Source organism: Taudactylus pleione, unplaced genomic scaffold (assembly GCF_031769625.1).
Source record: "Taudactylus pleione unplaced genomic scaffold, aTauple2 ptg000185l, whole genome shotgun sequence".
NCBI classification, from domain to species: domain Eukaryota; kingdom Metazoa; phylum Chordata; class Amphibia; order Anura; family Myobatrachidae; genus Taudactylus; species Taudactylus pleione.
This window is the reverse complement of record NW_028284587.1, coordinates 713,308-732,736: the sequence shown is the minus strand read 5'-3', so window position 1 is coordinate 732,736 and position 19,429 is coordinate 713,308. Positions and strand designations below refer to the sequence as shown.

Below are 19,429 nucleotides of genomic sequence, written 5' to 3'. Positions count from 1 at the left end.
TAGACCGTACGGCCGCCTCTGAATGAAGGCCTGATTCCGGTTCGCCGCACTGCTGATGACGGACGCAGTGGCGTAATGTGCCAACGCCGCTTTGCGCATGAGTCTGGATTGTTAGCGCGCAGAGTGGCAGTACTGATTCAGATGCACGGAGTCTGACCTGTATTAGGCGTTCCTGGGTGAGGACCAATCAGACGCTCGGAGATGCTGCATCTTATGGGAGTGTCGCACGTGCGCTGCTGATAGTGGTTACATACAAAGAGGCTTCATCGTTCACATTGGACGATATACACCGTGGCGCTGGTGCAAGTATCCATGGTGCGACCGATACTGGCGCCTAATGGTATTCGAGCGGTAAAAGACACGGACGAGGCTGCGTCCGACTCGGGATCAGGCCTGATGCCGGTTATCACACGCGCTGCGGACGATGTTTACACCAGACATCTGGCGCTGCTGCTTGCTATGATCTTCAGATATTAAATGACTGTATGAAAAGAAACAAACTGCGCAGCGGACTGAGGGTCTGATTCGGCACGGAACGTAAGTCTGCATACACACGCACCCGCCCGGCCGCTGCGAAAATATGCTAATGAACCCAATCGCAATGACATCGCAGCACAAGAACCAGACACCCATCACTACATAATCCCGCCCACTCCCATTACTCACATCCGCAATACCTCGCTAGACAGCGAAAACATCAAGGACCATCGAACCCATTAGCATAGTAGTGGTTGACCGGACCTCACTCAGGATTTGGGCCGCTTCCTGTGTGCAACTACAGCTCTGGCTGCGTTTTCCGTCGAAGGGGCTTAACTATGCACGCCCCAGTAACGGCGGTCAAACGCACCGGCATGCCTGCGTTTCACTGACCACCCCCCCGTCACCACCCCCAACTGTCACTTTCTGTCAATCGATGTGTGCTGAAACTGCAGCGGCCGGTTTGCGCACGTGTAAGCGCAGAACGCAAACATTGGTTGGATCCTTGCAGAATCAGGCCCCGGGAACATATATAAATATACTACTGAACAGAAACCCAGCCCTGTCCTAGTACATCATTCATCTCCTGATATACTCTGTGCTGCTAGCAGACCCTTCTCCTACCATTATAGAATGCTTATTCCGGGTCTGCTGGCTTTCATTCATTCTCCCCCTCACATGATGACACTGCCCGTCACATGCAGCCCTATCCTCACTAACACATCACTCATCCCGATACTGATATACTCTGTGCTGCTGGTGGACCTGCTCCTTCCACTATATAACTCTCAGGCTTCCTGCTACCTCCATTCCCCTCCTCACATGTCACTGCCCCGGTCACATGCATTCCGTGTCCACCCACTAACAAATCACTAATTTCCTGATATACTCTGTGCTGCTGGGGATTCCATTCCTTCCACTACATAACTCTCAGTCTGATTTTCTGCTGCATCCATTCCCCTTCTCAGATCATGTCATTGCCCCTGTCACATGCAGCACTGTCCTCACTAATACCCCTTTCACACCAAAATCCCGGGTCCGACCCAGGAATGGAACAAGGGTCAGTCCCGGATGAGACCCTATTTATATTGCACCTCGGACCCAGATTATTCTTGGGTAGGCACTATTCACGCTGAACGGTCTGTCCTGCTAAATTTGTGAGGTCACAAAAAGTGGGTGGTGACTGTTCCACAGCCGCCAATCAGCTCTTTTTTTGGCATGACCCAGGTCGGATAACCCGGGTCAGACAGTTCACACTGCACAGGGACCCGGGGTCGTTCCCGTGTCTAACCTTGCTCGCTGCCCTGGTTGGATTCCTGGGTCACTTTGACCCAAGTTATGTTTCAGGGATAACACGTCATTTGTCTCCTGATATTCTCTGTGCTGCTGGGGGATTCTGCACCTCACACTAAATAACTCTGTTAAATTTCCTGCTGCCTCCATTTCCCTCCTCACATCATGTCACTGCTCACGATTTTAAATGATAAATGGTGACCGCAAACATGATTAAAAGCAAAACATAACCACTCACATAACTAAGCTATTCCTCTGACTACAGTCTGCCTCTTATCTGCGAGACAGCTTTGCTGTATTAGAGAAATGCAGTGGCTGACTCCCAGCCTTACACAATCCAATAAAACATTCCGAGGCGCGTTCCCCTACGGCACTGAATGATCCTAACAATCGGCACATACCTATAAAAACAAGGAAGTGCAGAACGGCAGCGCTCACCTATGGAAGACGACTGTGGGCTAATCAACAGATCCTCCTGCACTTGTTCACTCCCGGGAACGGTCTGCTGGTCGCTCATTGAACTCTGAGATGCGCTGACCGGCTGAGACACCTCCTCGTGCACCTCCTCATCGCTCAATCTTTCCACCTTGACTCGGACGTCGTCTTCCATCACCAAGGGGGAGTTGACTTTCGTGCTTTCACATGGCACATAATCAGTCACCCTCCTGGTAACTTCGGAAGGGCCGGGAAGTTCTAACGTTCTGGACTCTATCTGCTTCACCTTGTCGGACTGCAGCCTTCGATCGATGCCAAAGGGGAAAGTCCAGGGGAAGGCATGAGACGAGTCCACGGGCTGGCTCCTTGTCTCCGTGTAGGAAGGTGTGGGGTTTAACACTTGCGGGGAGCTCGTCTGTGTGCTGCACTTTAGTGGGCTCTCCGGTGACATGACTATGTAGCTTTTGCGTTTGCGCCGGGACTCCCGACAAATGGGAATGGTCCTCTCTACCACGCTGCACTCTGAGGACACTGGAGAGAGGCTGCCGTCTCGGAAGTTGTTGCAGTTACCCGGGTTCTCCTGCCCAGTGTCCAGCACCTTCTCTTGCTGTGTGTTCCATAAAATGCTGGACTTCATGAACTCGGAGCAGGTGCTGGCCACGCTGAACATCTGCATATAGCTCGCAGCAGCCAAGACGTCAATAATGTTTTCGGTGTTGATAGACAAGGTTGCAGTGTAGGCATACTCCAAGAGAGGGATGAATCCGGTGACTGTGACGTGATGCAGGTCTAGGACGCACTGGGTGCTCTCTTCGGCCTGGCCCACCAGCTTGGTACGGAAGAACTCGCTGCACGCTGCCAGGACCACCTTGTGGGCTCGGAAGATCTTATCCTGCACCCGTATAGTGATGTCACAGAAGTGCCCATCGTTACGTAACATGTTCAACTTCCCCAACATCTCCTGGCTGTGTGCCGGGGAGCTGTGAGTAAACGTCTTAACCCCCATCCTGGAGTTTTTGGAGAGATGTTTTTTTCTCCTTTTAAGAAACAGGTGCAATAGCTCCGAATCTGGAATAAAAAGAAAGAAAAATAATGAAGACAGTTTCGTTACCATCTGCTAGTTACAAACCTTCTACATGATAGTTTCAGTATCTTACACATCACCAAAATGTTATGCTGACTCTAGAACCACTAGAAGGCCAGATTATAGGAAGCGACCTCTTGCAGAATACGTGAAACGGAGACACGTACAAGGTCTCATGTATGGGCCAAGGTTACATACAACACGTATCTTATGTGTGCACATCTATAAGCCAAGTGTGTACTTTGGGTTTTCTTTTGTTACCAACACTTTAACCAAAAACAACTGGAAAAAGAAGTGACAAAGCAAGTCTGTACTGATCTATAGAAGCCTCACCCCATATCGTAGGACTTTTAGCTCTATAACATATGGTAAGCTATATGGTGCCTTACTTGGGCATATACAATTCTCACTTGTTCATTCTAGCGCCCTTCACCTGTCACACCCCGTCCAGTTCCTCTTTCCCGCCTGCCAGCTGATGCAACAAACTGCTGAGATATAGACCAGAGTGTGCTAGAAGCACCAGAGCAGAGAGCGACACCCCAGGCAGGAACGAGGAACTCTACAGGTTGTGACAGGTGCAGGGTGCTAGAATGAACACTATCACTGGTGCAACCAGTTTCTGTCCGGCTGTTATAGAACCACAACTCCCAGCATGCCCAATATATTGTCACATGTACTGCACCTGGATAGCGACAGGTTGCCCATTTCTGATGTATACGGTAATAGTTAAGACACAGAAAATAGTAACTTCATCCGCAAACATATGTACTGCTCGTAATTCTCCCATCAGGCTGCCGTCTGTGTTATGCCTGCACCGTGCTATGTCCATGCTATATATGGCTCCAAGCGGCATGGACCGTGTGCAGGCCAAAGAATTAATAGTAATGACCGCACATCACGTCACAAACGCCTTGGAGAACACAGTCCGTGGGCCTGCAGGCAGTGTGTGTGTGTGTGTGTCGGGGGGTGGGGTGGGCACAGGTTAACATTATTTCACTATATACTCTTCATTGGCAACACATAGGGCCTGATTCAGACCCGCTCGCAAGCGGGTCGATGGCCGGGCAGTGCGCACGCGCCGCGAGTGCGCTGCGGGAGCCCCGGAGCGAGTGAGAAATCACTCGCTCCGGGGCTCGCAACAAAACAGGGCGGCTGTCAATGTTGATCGACAGCTCGCCCCGTTTTGTAGGCGGGGAGGGGAGAGTGGCTGGCCAAACGGAGGCGTTCCCGAAGGAACGCCTGCCGTTTGAGAGCGGCCCTACTGACATCACTCGTGCAGGAAGCTCACTGGAGCTTGCGGGAACGAGACCCTACCACAAGGGTCTCGTCGCAAGCCCGATGGTCGCGACCATCACCTGGCCGCTCGCAAAAGCTGTGGGTAGTCATCCACAGATATGCGAGCGGCCGGGAGGCCGGCTCCAAAAAAAAAGGCATAAATGTGGTCTAATTGTTTTACAGCAGCGAGTAAGAGAATGATCAAGGCAACGCCAATAGTGAGGAGGCGGGCAGCCATATCCAGAAAACCATGTGTAGAAGAAACAGATGAATGAGTAAATGGCTGTGCAGATACAGGGAAGCAATAGCTAGCAATGAGTTCCCTGCAATGCACGGAGAGTCAGGGGGTGAGGGCCAGGGCTTTGGGAGCGTGCCTGTGTGACCTATCTACTTTAAATAGAAGTCTGTTCTCATTATGTGACTGGATTATGTGCTGAGAGGCGGTGGGACTGCCTGCAGGGCATATTACGGCAAACCTCTATATGTTGAGATGTAAAACCATGAACGGTGCACAGCTGGCAAAATGAAGAGCTTAAAACTTTAACCTGAACGCCAAAAAAAAAAAAAAACGCTTCTCGCACCAATGACGGCAAAGTGCTTCTAGCTTCTTCTGGAAGATCTCCAGGGCCCTCACAACTATTTTCCATGCCATCTACCTTGTGCTGTAAGTGGATGTCATGCCCTTGGAATGCCAGCAAGGCAGCCTAATATCACAGCCTTTTACAGTAGTACTATCTTGTTGTCTCATGTTGCTTTATGCCGGGTATTATACGGAGGTCAAGAGACCTACACACTCATTTCCCTGTGTGACTACAGACTGCATAATAGCAGCCCTGAGATCTCCGGGTCACTTATAAAGCGCTCTCAGGGCCCGATTCGGCAAGGAACGCAGTTGCTCGTACGCACGCAATCGGCTGATTGTTGCGTTCTGCGCAAGCATCACAGTGGATCGGGACTGTGATCGCAGATGCTACACAGACCCATGGCAGAGTGATTGACGAGAAGTCCCGCTTGTGGGTTGTGACAGGGGGGTTGGCTGTGCGAAGGCAGGCGTGCCAGTGCGTTGAGACAGCGTTGCAGGGGCGTGTATATATTATCCACTGCGATACCCTACGCAGCCTGAGGCCTCATAGCGTGCGCTGAAGTAAGCAATTCCTGAGTGAGGTCTGATCAGCCTACCTGTGCGTATGGGTCCAATGTTACCCCATGTTACCGATTGTTTCGCTATGTTGCCAAAGTATACGGATGTGAGTAAGGGGAAGTGGGCGTCCTTATGTTACATATCACCGCTGATATTAGCAACTGCGTTGCGTGCGTATAAGCAGAATAGCGATCTGTAGTGAATCAGGCCCTCAGACCAGTGCACGCAATGTTTTAAGATTCTCTTTAGACTTACAAATACACTAAAATGGAAATACATAGAGGATGTGCAATGTTACTGTATGCATCACCGCCAGAAAGAGCCCTAAAAAATATCACATCTACTGTACCTTCCAGGCTTTGTAGAGTCCCATCAGATTTGACGACCATTGCGCAATAGTCAGCAACCTGACGCCGGAACACTAAGATTGCCGGTAACACAGGAGGGGGCACTGCGAAGGAAGACGGCAGCGCTGGACCTTGCCAGACGGTCACTTTAAATACCGGCAGCATATCCGTAAGAATCACAATGATACTAAACAATATATTCTGCCGCTATTTGGTTTCGCCGTTAAATGGAGGCCTTATACCAGAGGTTCCCAAACTCGGTCCTAACGGTCCAGGATTTAAGGATAACCATGCTTGAGAAGAGGTGACTTATTTTATGGTCTGAATGTCAGATGTGCAGCAACAGACCAATAGTAAATATGCAGTTTTTATAGCTGCACTCCAATGGAGGACAAAAAACCCAGCAATTAACTTTCTGTTCTGCTTTTCCTACTTATTGCTGCTGCTTTGTGTCATGTGACTACCACGGCAACCAGTCACATAATACTCTAGGGGTGGGCAATAAGCAGCCCCCAGCTGTTGAAGAACTACACATCCCATCAAGCCTTGCCACAGTTTTGCTATTTGGCCATGCTAAAACTGTGGCAAGGCATGCTGGGAATTGTAATTCAGCAACAGCTGGGGGCTGCTTATTGCCCACCCCTGTCAGATTGTCAATGCAGTGTAGCCCCCCCCCCTTTCCTCACCATGCTTGGTCACAGCACAACCTCCCTGGTACCCCTTGCTTTGCCATTATGTACACGAAGGGGGCGCTCTCCTCAGGAAGTGTGAGTGCAGAAACACAAATGTGTCCAACTGGGACTGCAGCCGTATAGAACGTTCCTACACAGAGATGCTGCAGAGGGGGAACAGAGGCCCTGATTCAGAGCTGGACACTCTGATAGAGCGCTCGCTCTGAATCAGGGCGTCTTTTTTTTTTTTTTTATGGAGCGGCCTCCTGGCCGCTCGCAGTGCTGTGGGTTGCCTCCCACAGCTAATGCGAGCGGCCATGATGATGATCGCGATGGTCAAGACCATCGGGCTTGCGACGAGACCCTTGTGGTAGGGTCTCGTGGCCGCAAGCCCCAGAGAGCTTTCGGCTCAAACAGAGCAGAAAGCTCTCCCACTGACATCACTTGTGATGTCAGTGGGGCCGGACCCAGACGGTAGGCGTTCCCATGGGAACGCCTCCGTCTGGGCAGCCACGCCCCCGGCCCGCCCACCAAAGGGGGCGTGCTGTCACTCAACATCGACAGCACGCCCCCTTTGGTGCGAGACCCGGAGCGACGGATTGCCCGTCGCTATCCGGGTCGTCCGCATGCGCACAACGGAGCCGGCTCCGTCGTGCGCATGCGCTCTGGGCCACCATCGACCCGGTTGCGAGCGCTCTGCGCTTGTGACCGGGTCTGAATCAGGCCCAGAGTCAGAGCACATACCTAGTGGGGTTACAAAGTAACATACTGTAAGCAAGTAGATTATGCACTATACACTACATGACTGTTCCAAGCGAGACCATCCTCCCACTTTTACTCTATGTGTTTTCTCCAACGCTAAGGGCGTGATTCAGAGCTGAACGCTCTGACCAGAGAGCTCGCTCTGAATCAGGGCCCTCCTACCTATTTTAGGAGCGTCCTCATGGACGCTTGCATAGCTGTGGGTTACCACCCACAGCTTATGCGAGCGTCCATGATGATGGTTGCGATGGTCAAGACCATCGCGACCATCGGGCTTGTGACGGAGACTCTGCGGTAGGGTCTCGCTGCCGCAAGCCCTGGAGTGATTCTGGCTCTATCAGAGCCCAAATCACTCCCACTGACATCACTAGTGATGTCAGTGGGGCCGGCTTCAGACGGTAGGCGTTCCCACGCCCCCGGCACGCCCACCAAAGGGGGCGTGCCGTCAATCAACATCGACATGCACGCCCCCTTTGGTGCGAGACCCGGAGCGATGGAGAGCCCGTCGCTCTCCGGGTCTTGCGCATGCGCATGACGGAGCTCCCTCCGTCGTGCGCATGCGCAGTGGGGCAACATCGACCCGTTTGCGAGCGTCCTTTGCTCGTGAACGGGTCTGAATGACCCCCTAAGTTCCACTTTCATTGCATAAGGAAAATATGCCATCAACACCTGTAAAACCACATTCCAATGCTGGAATCAGTGGCGTAACTAGCCATTTGTGGGCCCCATAGCAACATATGTAAGGGCCCCATGTACTGCCCAAAGGCAAAATGACTCATATAGAAACAGGGGCCAGACAGGGAATACAGGCTGCCCTCAGCTGTGCGCACTATGGCGGTTGCACCAGCTGCACCTATGGTAGTTACGCCCTTAACTGGAATATTAATGTACAACCTGAATTAAAGTTGTGCACTTTGGGCCTGATCCACTACCGTACGCAACTTCGAATACGCACGCAATCGGCTGATTGTTGCGTACTGCGCATGCATCACAGTGCGCGAACTAGCCATTGAGATCGGGACTGTGATCGCAATGACTACGCAGAACCATCACAGAGTGACTGACAGGAAGTGCCATTTGTGGGTGGTAACGGTGGGTGCGGGTGATCGGGCGCATGCAGGCGTGCCAGTGCGATTCAACGCCGATTCAAGGGGCGTGCATAAATTATCCAGTGCCATGGCCTACGCAGCCTGAGGTCTCATAAGATCTGCACTCTGACACTCAGCCGCTGTGTGTGTGTGTAGTGTTCACTCTAGCTCCGGAGACAGGCAGGGCGCCAGACCTAGAGAGGGCACTAACCGAGCGCGCACCCGAAAAAGGGGCGTGGTTACTGAAAGGGGGCGTGTCTATAAGACGCGTCCCCTTTTCGTCTATTCACCGGCGGTGACCGGGTCACCGCACATTTCCCCACCCGCGGGACACTGCGACCCGCGGGTGAAGATGGCACCTGCAGGCTGTCTTAGCGGGGCGCTGCGGGGTGGGGGCAGGGTGCTTTTTGCCCTCCAGAAGGAGGGCAGGGCGCAGCGCCCCGCTAAAACAGCCTAGCGGGAACGCTGTGTGTGTGGCGCGAAGACATCACAGCCTTCTCATTCATACACATGTGTTCTTGCTCATCAATCCTCAATATGCCAGACAGCGCAATATGCCACAAGTCAATGCCATTCTGCTAGCATCGGGTGTCTCTTTTTTTTTTTTACTGAAAATCTATCTAAAGGTGCATACACACGTAACGATTTTTTGAACGATTCATCGATAACGTCGCTATCGTTCAAAAAATCGTTCACTTTCTGAGTTACAACGATGAACGATAATCGTTCAAGCGCGCTCCCGTTTGTAGTTTATCGTCCATTTCAGACTGTCCAACTTAACGATTTTCAACAAGGGAAGGGACATTTTTTCGTTCATCGTTTAAAAAAAAAAAAAAATCGTTCAAAAAATCGTTCATTGCACTTCAAAATATCGTTCACTTTTTCAAGGGAAACACTGAACGAAAATGGTCCATTAGTAAAATCGTTACGTGTGTATGCTGCACAAGTCACAATGTGATATGGCCAGGACCCACCAGGAGACTGCGCTGATTAATGTGACATGTGACACTTGCATATCTGTGGGCTACTGTAAATAGAGCTTGGCGTGGAAAAGAGCTGCGGCCGCTGCATCGTAGCGCTTTGTATGCAGATTGAGAGACTCAGTCGCACTCACCGATATACAGGTGTCACATATCACATTAATCAACACAGTTTCCTGGCGCGTCCTAGCCGCATCGCATTGTGACTGAAGGTTTGATTCAGAAGTGGACGGAATTTCAAAGCTGCGAATGGAGCAAGGTGTGTCTGACACCCCCTGGCTACGTTTGCGATCCCAGCACCGCGACCGAGGTCGAAGGCTGGGGTAACGGTCGTGATGACAGACGGAGGCGGCCAGCCGAGTAAGCCTCAGCTTACTCAGGCTGGCCGGCTTGCGGAGCCAGGAAACTGCATCCGTGGAAGCAGATCCTGGCCTTGCCACTCCCATAAAACTGGGACGATACACCCCCATTTCCAGGAACGCCGGCCTTAACGCCCCGTAATTGCCTGTCAATCAGGCAGAGGCATGCAGGGGGCCTGTGTGTGATCACGCAGAACGGGTCCTGTGCACGGGCAGACTCCCGATGATCAGGAATCTGCATTCAGCATTGCACATACGAGCTGAATCAGGCCCTTAGACACATTATTGGCAAAAAAGACGCCCGGTGCCAGCAGAATCTTACAGGTCCAGGCGCACTGAGAGGGGCTGTTTGGCACGCCTGCAGCTGAGACGAGTGAGGACACATCTGTAGAGGGGGGTCCTCACCCTTCTTACCAATGTTCGATATGACACCTAAATCTCTGGCATTTTCGTTCCTATTATGAATATTATGTTTAGTCTTTCTTTTTAATTTTCTTACAACAAATTGTTTCTCATTTTGGGTACAAAGGGGTCTATTTACTAAGCAGTGTTAGGAGACAGAGTGAAAAGTGATAAGAAAGTGATAAGGTGCCAGCCAAACAGCTCCCAACTGTCATTTTTCAAACACAGCCTGTGAGATGACAGTTGGGAGCTGATTGGCTGGCACCTTATCACTTTCTAATCACTTTTCACTCTGTCTCCTGACACAGCTTAGTAACTAGACCCCTACGTACCAAACAATCAGCTCCTAACTGTCACTTTACAGGCTGTGTTTGAAAAATGACAGGAGCTGATTGGTTGGTACTTTATCTCTCTTCACTTTCTCTCTCTCTAAGGCTGAGTACATATACCCCTTTATAATATACTGGCACCAATATAAACAGCTTGGTTGATTTAAAATTTTTATTCTTTAATAAAAGGACATCAACGATCTCCCTATTGGAATATATCTCATGATATAGAATCTACATACCTAGATTTTTTTTATTATAATTATTGTGGTGTATTGGTATGTTCAAGTCCTTTGATTAAAGAATTACATTTGTTATTTAACCAAGCAGTTTATATTGATATTAATATTGGTAATAACTTATTCATATATGATGATATATTTACATTATCGCTGCTCCTCTGTTTTATCTCGTTACTAGTAACCGGGTAATTTTTTGTTATCTACTTGCAAAGTAACACATTTACTTTAGCAAATACGTCCCCTTTTGGCTGGTTTCCTGCTAAAAGCATATTACATGTAAATATTTGTTGTTCTGACATTTCAAGCACTACGTTATTTTTTATATAATGCACTTACTACCAAATATTATGACTTTTAGGAATGTCTGCCATTTAAAAAATAAAACAATATTAGTTATAAATTTAGGGTTTCAAAAAAAACAGATTTTTAAAAAAAATAAAATAATCAAAAACGGAGTTATTTGATTTAAATTAGATTTTTTGAGATTTAAAAAGGATTTATTATTACAATTTTCTTTAAAGTTAACTTTTGAAATTCAAAACGTTTCCTTCAAAATTTTTTTTATAAAAAATCCTATTTAAATAAAATAAATCAGTTTTTTTTTTAAATCCGATTTTCTGCAACCTTATAATTTTATACACTGACCTAGATGAAACAGGGAGAGCAGGTCTACAACTGCCTGTACACATGCCACGTTATTAAAAAAAATAATAAAAAAAATACTATAAAACCAAAATAAATAGGCTCCTCGGACTGTACAGTGCTAATCCTTTCTGGGCTGGATCCCACTAAAACACAGGGACAATGGGAGCGTGGCCCCCACTATGGTGACGCCAGTCTGTGCTGGACATACAACAATGGATGAACCTGGAGTGTGGGTTCCAGGTCATGGAATCAGCTTCAGCCTGGTCTCCACTTTAGCAGGTGGAAGCCACCCTTGTTACCACAAAGGGCCTGATTCAGAGCCGGACGCAATTAGCGCTCGCTCTTCCAGAAAATAGGGGTGGCTATTCAAATCAACCGTTCGCTCTTTGCGGTCTGTTCACATCTCTAGGTCTGAACGAGCGACCAAAACTTGCGGTCGTTTTTTGAAAAAATATGCCCCCTGGCCGCTCGCATCCTACGTCATGTCCGCTATTTATTAGATTAATCGAGTACATCGACCAGGGTATGAACTGCTCGCTATTCTTGGGGTTGGTTTTTGCTACCACAATTTTGCGAGCAGTTGTGGCTATAAAATAACCCAGTGACGTGGTCAATGACGCTGCTGTTTTAATTATGCACACCCATAAAACGCCCGTTTTGACCTTTAAGCACGCCTGCGTTCGGATCTCCACTCCCCGTTTTCAAGCACCTTCCCCCGTTACCACCCACATACGCCTACTCCTGTCACTCAAATTATCAGGCATTCGCTATTTTGCGAGCACATGAATTTCGACCGCACTGACTGGTTTGCGCATGCGTATAACGATCCGTACGCATGCGCAGTTGAGCAAACATCGCTTGGACCGAACGAGCGGCTCTGAATCAGGCCCAAAGTCCCAATCTACATGGGGCGGTCTAAAATACCTGTGAAAAGCAGAGCTGCAGCCGTTAACAGAGTATGTAAAGCATGTTCTCTCAGCTTGTTCGTGTGCCAAGGGCAGCTACGATTTTGCATGGACACGGCTGCAAAAATATGCTAATGGCAGCCAAAGCATAGCCGGCATAGAGACGTCCACTGCTGCCTTCTCCTATCCGTCCAATGTCGCACTCCAGCTTAAACATCGGTACCGTCTATGCACATCAAGCAGTCACGCAGCGTGTATGGCACGGTTTGATCACCTGCAAACACTGCAGCTCTCCGGCTAATTTATGCACGCCCATGAAATGGCGTTTAAACGATCAAACATGCCTGCGTTTACCTAACAACCCCCCGTTACATTCCCCAAACACTGAGCAGGACATTTCCTTTGCGAATGATTCCTATGTGCGTATGTAATCGCAAAACGATCGAATTGGTGCGCAATAGCAAATAATTGCCTGATCTGTGGAAAACGCAAACTTGTGTCCACTGATGCATCAGTACTGAGCAGCTTGTAGCACAGTGGGGATGTAGTTAGCTTGCCTACGCCCGGGATGCTGGCCGTTGAAATCCCAACGTCGGAAGCCTGACTTGGGACTAAAGATAGGCGTCAAAATACCAACGCCTATCATTAGCCCCACGCGGAAATCCAGACAAGCCAACATCCCAAACGAAGGTAAGCGGGGCTCCGTAGCGGTTAGCTGTGGAGGGGAGGGTTAGGTTTAGGAAGGGGTTAGGTTTTGTTGTGTTAGGTTTTGGGGGAGGGGAGGTTAGGGTTAGGCACCACTGGGGGGGTTAGGGTTAGGCACTAAGGCGGGACGGTTAGGTTTAGGCATCAAGGGGGGAGGATTAGGTTTAGGCACTTACGGGGAAGGTTAGGGTTAGAGTGCGGGGTGGGGAGGATCACAGTACAAGAAGGGAGGGTTACTGAAAGAAGGGGAGAATATAAGTATACTTACTGGACCCCGGTCTGGATCTTCATCATTGGGATACCGCTGTCAGTCTTCTGACCGTCGGCATCTCGTACGCCGTGTAATCATACCGATTCCACATAGTGTATGAAATACTGAGCAGTAATGTTCTCTCAGCTTGCTTGTAGCATAGGACCTGATTCAGACCCGCTTGCTAGATGCGATCGCTCGCTCCCAGCGTATGGAAATTCAGCTAAGTCACATCAAGGCAGCCACTCACAGGGCAAGTCATAAGCACACCCACTATGTATTGGCGAGCGATCACTTTTTGTTTGTAGACGCCCTCCAGCCTGTCTTGATACGCCCACGTGCGTATGTCATCTCCAGGGTGTGCAAGAAACCAATGGTACATCAAGCACCATCGGATGCGATCGCAGCGCTTGGGGTTGACTATACCCTGCAGCAAGCACTTCAATGTAGGTTTCAAGCAAGTGACGTGTCCTATGACGCTGGCGTTTAATTATGCACGCCTCTGAAATGGCTTTAAATTTCTCAGGCACGCCTGCGTTCGCACCAACACTATTTGCGTGCGCTCGCTCTGAATCAGGGCGTCCCTATTTTTTTAAATTCCGGCCTCTAGGCCGCTCGCACAGCTGTGGGTAACCACCCACAGCTTGTGCGAGCGGCCTGGCGATGGTCACGATTATCGCGACCATCGGCATTGCGAGGAGACCCTTATGGTAGGGTCTCAGCACTCGCAATGCCAAGTGGACTTCCAGCTCACTAGGAACACTAGGAGATCTGACCTAAGTCAGAATGTGTCCAAGCTCCCTCTTTGTGATTACACCGCATAATGTTGGGACTTCACATTTCATCCAATCACAAGAGAGAATTCCCCACAGATACCTGTAAATCAGAAAGCTAAATGTGCTGTGGGCAGAGATAATGGCCCATATATGAGAATGATGAGGCCTGTGCATTACAATCACTCATTTTTGGGGGCTGACAGTTTTGTTACTCTAATCAAACATTAAAAAGTAGCTTCTAAAAATAGTGGTGAGAGGCACATGGGGAGCATAAACACTGCAGACACTGAGACGTACCCAGAATGCTGTGTGTGCTGCATCCATATACATTGCCAGTTAAATAGAAACAGGTGCCACTCTCTGTGCTATCATCGAGGCATCGGCCCTGGAGCAGAAACTGAAATAAGTAGGAAGGACAGGCGTCACAGAGTACCGTGAGCCGCAACAACACAGAGCTGGATGGTTCTCGTGGCACAGTGTTGCCCCATTTAGGGGTCAAGCCACTAAGCAGAGAGGGGGGCAAGTTTCCTATGCCGGCAACAGCACCTCACTTACTTGTGGCCCTAAGGGAACTCGTGGCATAAATGTTATATGTCATCACACAGAGGACCTCATTCAGAGTCGGTCGTTGCGGCCGCACGGTCGTAAGGTAAAAGGAGCCGGATATGCAAATGAAGCGCTCGCAAGTTGCGTCGTTAAGATGGGATCATTAGCTGAACGAGCGAGGGGAGGATGCGGCCATAAGACTAAAAATACGCCCCCCTTCTCGTTCACATTACACGTCATCTCCGGGCATATAAGGATTAATCGAGACCATCGGAAACCATCGGAGCTGGTCGTAGACCTTAAGGTTGACCATACCTTCTCTTAAGCACTACGATCAAGTCAGTGTAAAATCCTCCCATGTCACATATGCCATGACACTACTTAGCTAATTATGCACTCCCATAAAACGCCGTTTGCATAGTCAGGCACGCCTGCGTTCGGATCTACACTCCCTCGTTCACAAGCACCTTCCCCTGTTATCACCCACAAACGCCTCTTCCTGTCACTCAAACTAAATACCTGGCTGTGTTCAAGGAGAGAGAAATTTCTGATCGTAATAGCCAGTTTGAGCACGCGCATTGCGAATTTTCCACATGCGCAGTTTAGCGAACATCGGTGGCGTACGACCGTGCGGCCGCAACGACCGACTCTGAATGAGGTCCAGAGTCACACACAGTGGTACTGGCTCCACTCTAAAGAGCACAGAAACACAGGTAAAGTGTGGGCATGATTCAGAGGCGCTTGCTCTAAATCAGGGCGGGGATTTATTTATTTTTTCTCCTGCCCGCTCGCTAAACTGTGGGTGCCCACCCACAGCTTGTGAGATCGGGCTGGAGATAGTCGCGATTATCGCGACCATCGGCATTGCGAGGAGACCCTAAGGTAGGCTCTCAGCACTCGCAATGACGAGTGGACTTCCTGTTCTTCGGGAACGCCTCCGTTTGTGCAGCCACCCCCCCTACCCGCCTACAAAACGGGGCGAGCTGTCGATCAACAACGACAGTCGCCCCGTTTTGTTGCGAGCCTTAGAGCGAGTGAAGTTCTCACTCGCTACGGGGATTGTGCACGCGCCGCTCATTCGCACTAGGCCACCATCGAACCGCTTGCAATCGCTATGTGCTCGTGAGTGGGTCTGAATCAGGCCCTGTATCTGTTTGCCCCTATCCAATGCCCATAAAAATAACATATATTTATTCTAACACTCTACTAAAGCTGGGTACACATTAAACGATATGTGTACCCAGCAATGCGACTGGCGACCCCCCCTGCACCGACATACGGGGTGTCTGGTACACATAAGACGATCCGATGCCCGACCGCCCGATTTGTCGGCCCCAGCCGCATCCCGCGGCCGGGGGTCGTCAATTGCATCGTCAGATTGAGCTGCATGTAGGGACCACCTGACAATGTGGCTAACGACCGAACGGGAGCGCGCCGTGGCCGACATAGTGGGTACACATTAGACGATTTGTCGGATTTGACCAAAAATCGTCTAATGTAACAGAAACCTGTCACTGGATTAAAAACTGTAACAAATTCTCAAAAGATATTTAAGACTGACATGACACCCCCCAAAAGATGCACTAACATTGGGGATCAATGTAGATGCCCCCGAATAGCCCTGCTGAAGATATTTGGGGTACTTAAGATGCTCTCAATAGCTGCTAATTAGCGCTTTTGCACAAGTGGTGAAGAATAGCATTTAGCAAATTTGGGGTACATGAAAATGGGTGCAAGCATGGTTAAAAATCGCAAAAGTGAAGTTTTAAAAAAAACTTAAAAAAAGCACCTTCAGCAAGCACCTGCAATCCAAAAAAAACTCCTCCCCCATACTTGCTGACACCCCAAAAACTTTTTTCGCTAGTTTTTAAGTTTGTACCCCAACTTTGTACTTTTTCACCCCTTTTTTTCAAAGTCATTTATTGGGGTGTTCTTCATGGATTTATTTTACGCAGTTATGCTTTGGGGGGCTGTCCCAAGGGTGCTGAGTGGATTCCAGACGTTTGCACCCCAAAACTGCAAATCTGCACTTTTTATCACCACCTATTCATAGGCGAATCTTTTTCACCTACTACATTGCATTGCGTTTTCACGTACGCGAAAAGTATTTGGAATTGAATACGGCGATACTTTTCCGCCTGGCGAAATGATGTCATCGGCGAAACTTTTTCGTTGAAAACAGCTTTTTGCGTCTAATTGAATATGGCCCCATGACGGAAACATTAGTCAAGTAAATAATGTGTCAGATATAAAAAGCACAGATACAATTGGTTTGCACTTTGTACAGTAATAGGACCGTTTTCTGCCAAAATGGATCTTACTGTCTCCTATCCCTGAGTGCAAAGATAAAAGATAGAGAAGCTCCACCCCAGCAATGAGAGAGGCCAGGTCTGTAATACACAGGGAATGATCAGTAAGCTTTGCCACTTGAGCACCTGAAAAACACCCATGTATGAGGAGCAAACAGTATCATCTGCTTGTGTTTCATGAGGTTTAGGGTGGGTACACATCGCATTTCTGCATCTCAGAAATAGCAAATAAAATGTAAGGACGCGGGGCGCACCGCACCTGATTCATAAATATCGACACGTTCAGAATGTTGACACCTAACATGTCGACACCAGAATTACGACGTATTTGTTGAATTTTAGGGGATAATGCAATTGTTTGAATCCGTGCTGCAAAAAATGTCAATGTGTCAACCTTCTAACCATGTTGACCTAAGTCCATGTCGACATTCTCACTGTTGACATTCAGAACTTGCCGACATTCTGAATGTCAACCATTCATACCACACCCGTCTGCAGCCTTTGTACACTATATAATAACACACCCTGCGTTCAAAGCACCCAAAGGTGCGGCATCAATGTGAGAAGACTGGCAATTGCATGCTAATACTAACACTGCTTTCCCACCAACTGTGCAATAAAACCGACACGGACATTTGGTCTCCGGCAGCTGCAGCAGCTGTATAAACACTACACAGAGACAAAGGGCTGCAAAGGAGGTTGTTCAAATAAAGACTTTCCCTATGCACATATCTATCCAATGAGCCTACAATGTGCCCTGACAGAGCCAAGCTGGTGGGAATTACACAAGCCAGAAAATCATTCAGCAGACTGTAAGACATGGGACCTACCAATGCAGAATAATCATATTCACAAGCTGGAACTGGGGCAACATGCTCTATAATTAGCTGCATGACTGAGATGTTTCCTATACAGTATATGATATTTATAAATAACAGCGCTTTTTATTGTGACGGCATCTTTCCAAAACCACCGGATGGAAGTGGAGCAAAAGTGGGGATAAAATTCAGTCATAATATTCTACATAATATCTGAGGGGAGGGGACAGATCCCTGTATGTAGCAGTGTGAGGGGAGTAACCCCGTGTGTGTCTCCTCTGCTACACCAGTCACTGTCATACAGATAATATTCTGCCTAATATCTGAGGGGAGGGGACAGATCCCTGTATGTAGTAGTGTGAGTGGAGTAACCCCGTGTGTGTCTCCTCTGCTACACCAGTCACTGTCATATAGATAATATTCTGCCTAATATCTGAGGGGAGGGGACAGATCCCTGTATGTAGTAGTGTGAGTGGAGGAAACCCGTGTGTGTCTCCTCTGCTACACCAGTCACTGTCATATAGATAATATTCTGCCTAATATCTGATGTGCGGGGACAGATCCCTGTATGTTGCAGTGTGAGGGGAGTAACCCCGTGTGTGTCTCCTCTGCTACACCAGTCACTGTCATACAGATAATATTCTGCCTAATATCTGATGTGCGGGGACAGATCCCTGTATGTAGCAGTGTGAGGGTAGTAAGCCCGTGTGTGTCTCCTCTGCTACACCAGTCACTGTCATACAGATAATATTCTGCCTAATATCTGAGGGGAGGGGACAGATCCCTGTATGTAGGGGTGTGAGGGGAGTTATCCCGTGTGTGTTTCCTCTGCTACACCAGTCACTGTCATACAGATAATATTCTGCCTAATATCTGAGGGGAGGGGACAGATCTCTGTATGTAGCAGTGTGAGGGGAGTTATCCCGTGTGTGTCTCCTCTGCTACACCTGTCACTGTCATACAGATAATATTCTGCCTAATATGAGGGGAGGGGACAGATCCCTGTATGTAGTAGTGTGAGCGGAGTAACCCCGTGTGTGTCTCCTCTGCTACACCAGTCACTGTCATACAGATAATATTCTGCCTAATATCTGAGGGGAGGGGACAGATCCCTGTATGTAGTAGTGTGATGGGAGTTATCCCGTGTGTGTGTGTCCTCTGCTACACCAGTCACTGTCATACAGATAATATTCTGTCTAATATCTGAGGGGAGGGACAGATCCCTGTATGTAGCAGTGTGAGGGTAGTAAGCCCGTGTGTGTCTCCTCTGCTACACCAGTCACTGTCATACAGATAATATTCTGCCTAATATCTGAGGGGAGGGGACAGATCCCTGTATGTAGTAGTGTGATGGGAGTTATCCCGTGTGTGTGTGTCCTCTGCTACACCAGTCACTGTCATACAGATAATATTCTGCCTAATATCTGAGGGGAGGGGACAGATCCCTGTATGTAGCAGTGTGAGGGGAGTAACCCCGTGTGTGTCTCCTCTGCTACACCAGTCACTGTCATATAGATAATATTCTGCCTAATATCTGAGGGGAGGGGACAGATCCCTGTATGTAGTAGTGTGAGTGGAGTAACCCCGTGT

At 48.9% G+C, this 19,429-nt stretch overlaps 1 protein-coding gene across 2 annotated transcripts in view; it reads right to left on the bottom strand.

The window, feature by feature from the left end:
* ZBTB44 (zinc finger and BTB domain containing 44) overlaps positions 1-19,429 on the bottom strand; it is an 88,593-nt gene that overhangs the window by 31,070 nt on the left and 38,094 nt on the right. The window contains exon 2 of one of the 2 annotated variants that reach the window (XM_088476233.1): positions 2,209-3,273. In XM_088476233.1, the coding sequence (XP_088332359.1) occupies positions 2,209-3,211 (1,003 nt within the window). In that variant the 5' untranslated portion in view covers positions 3,212-3,273. Of the gene's footprint in view, positions 1-2,208; positions 6,593-19,429 lie in introns of those variants that run through there. The other variant, XM_088476232.1, reaches the window with a different exon arrangement.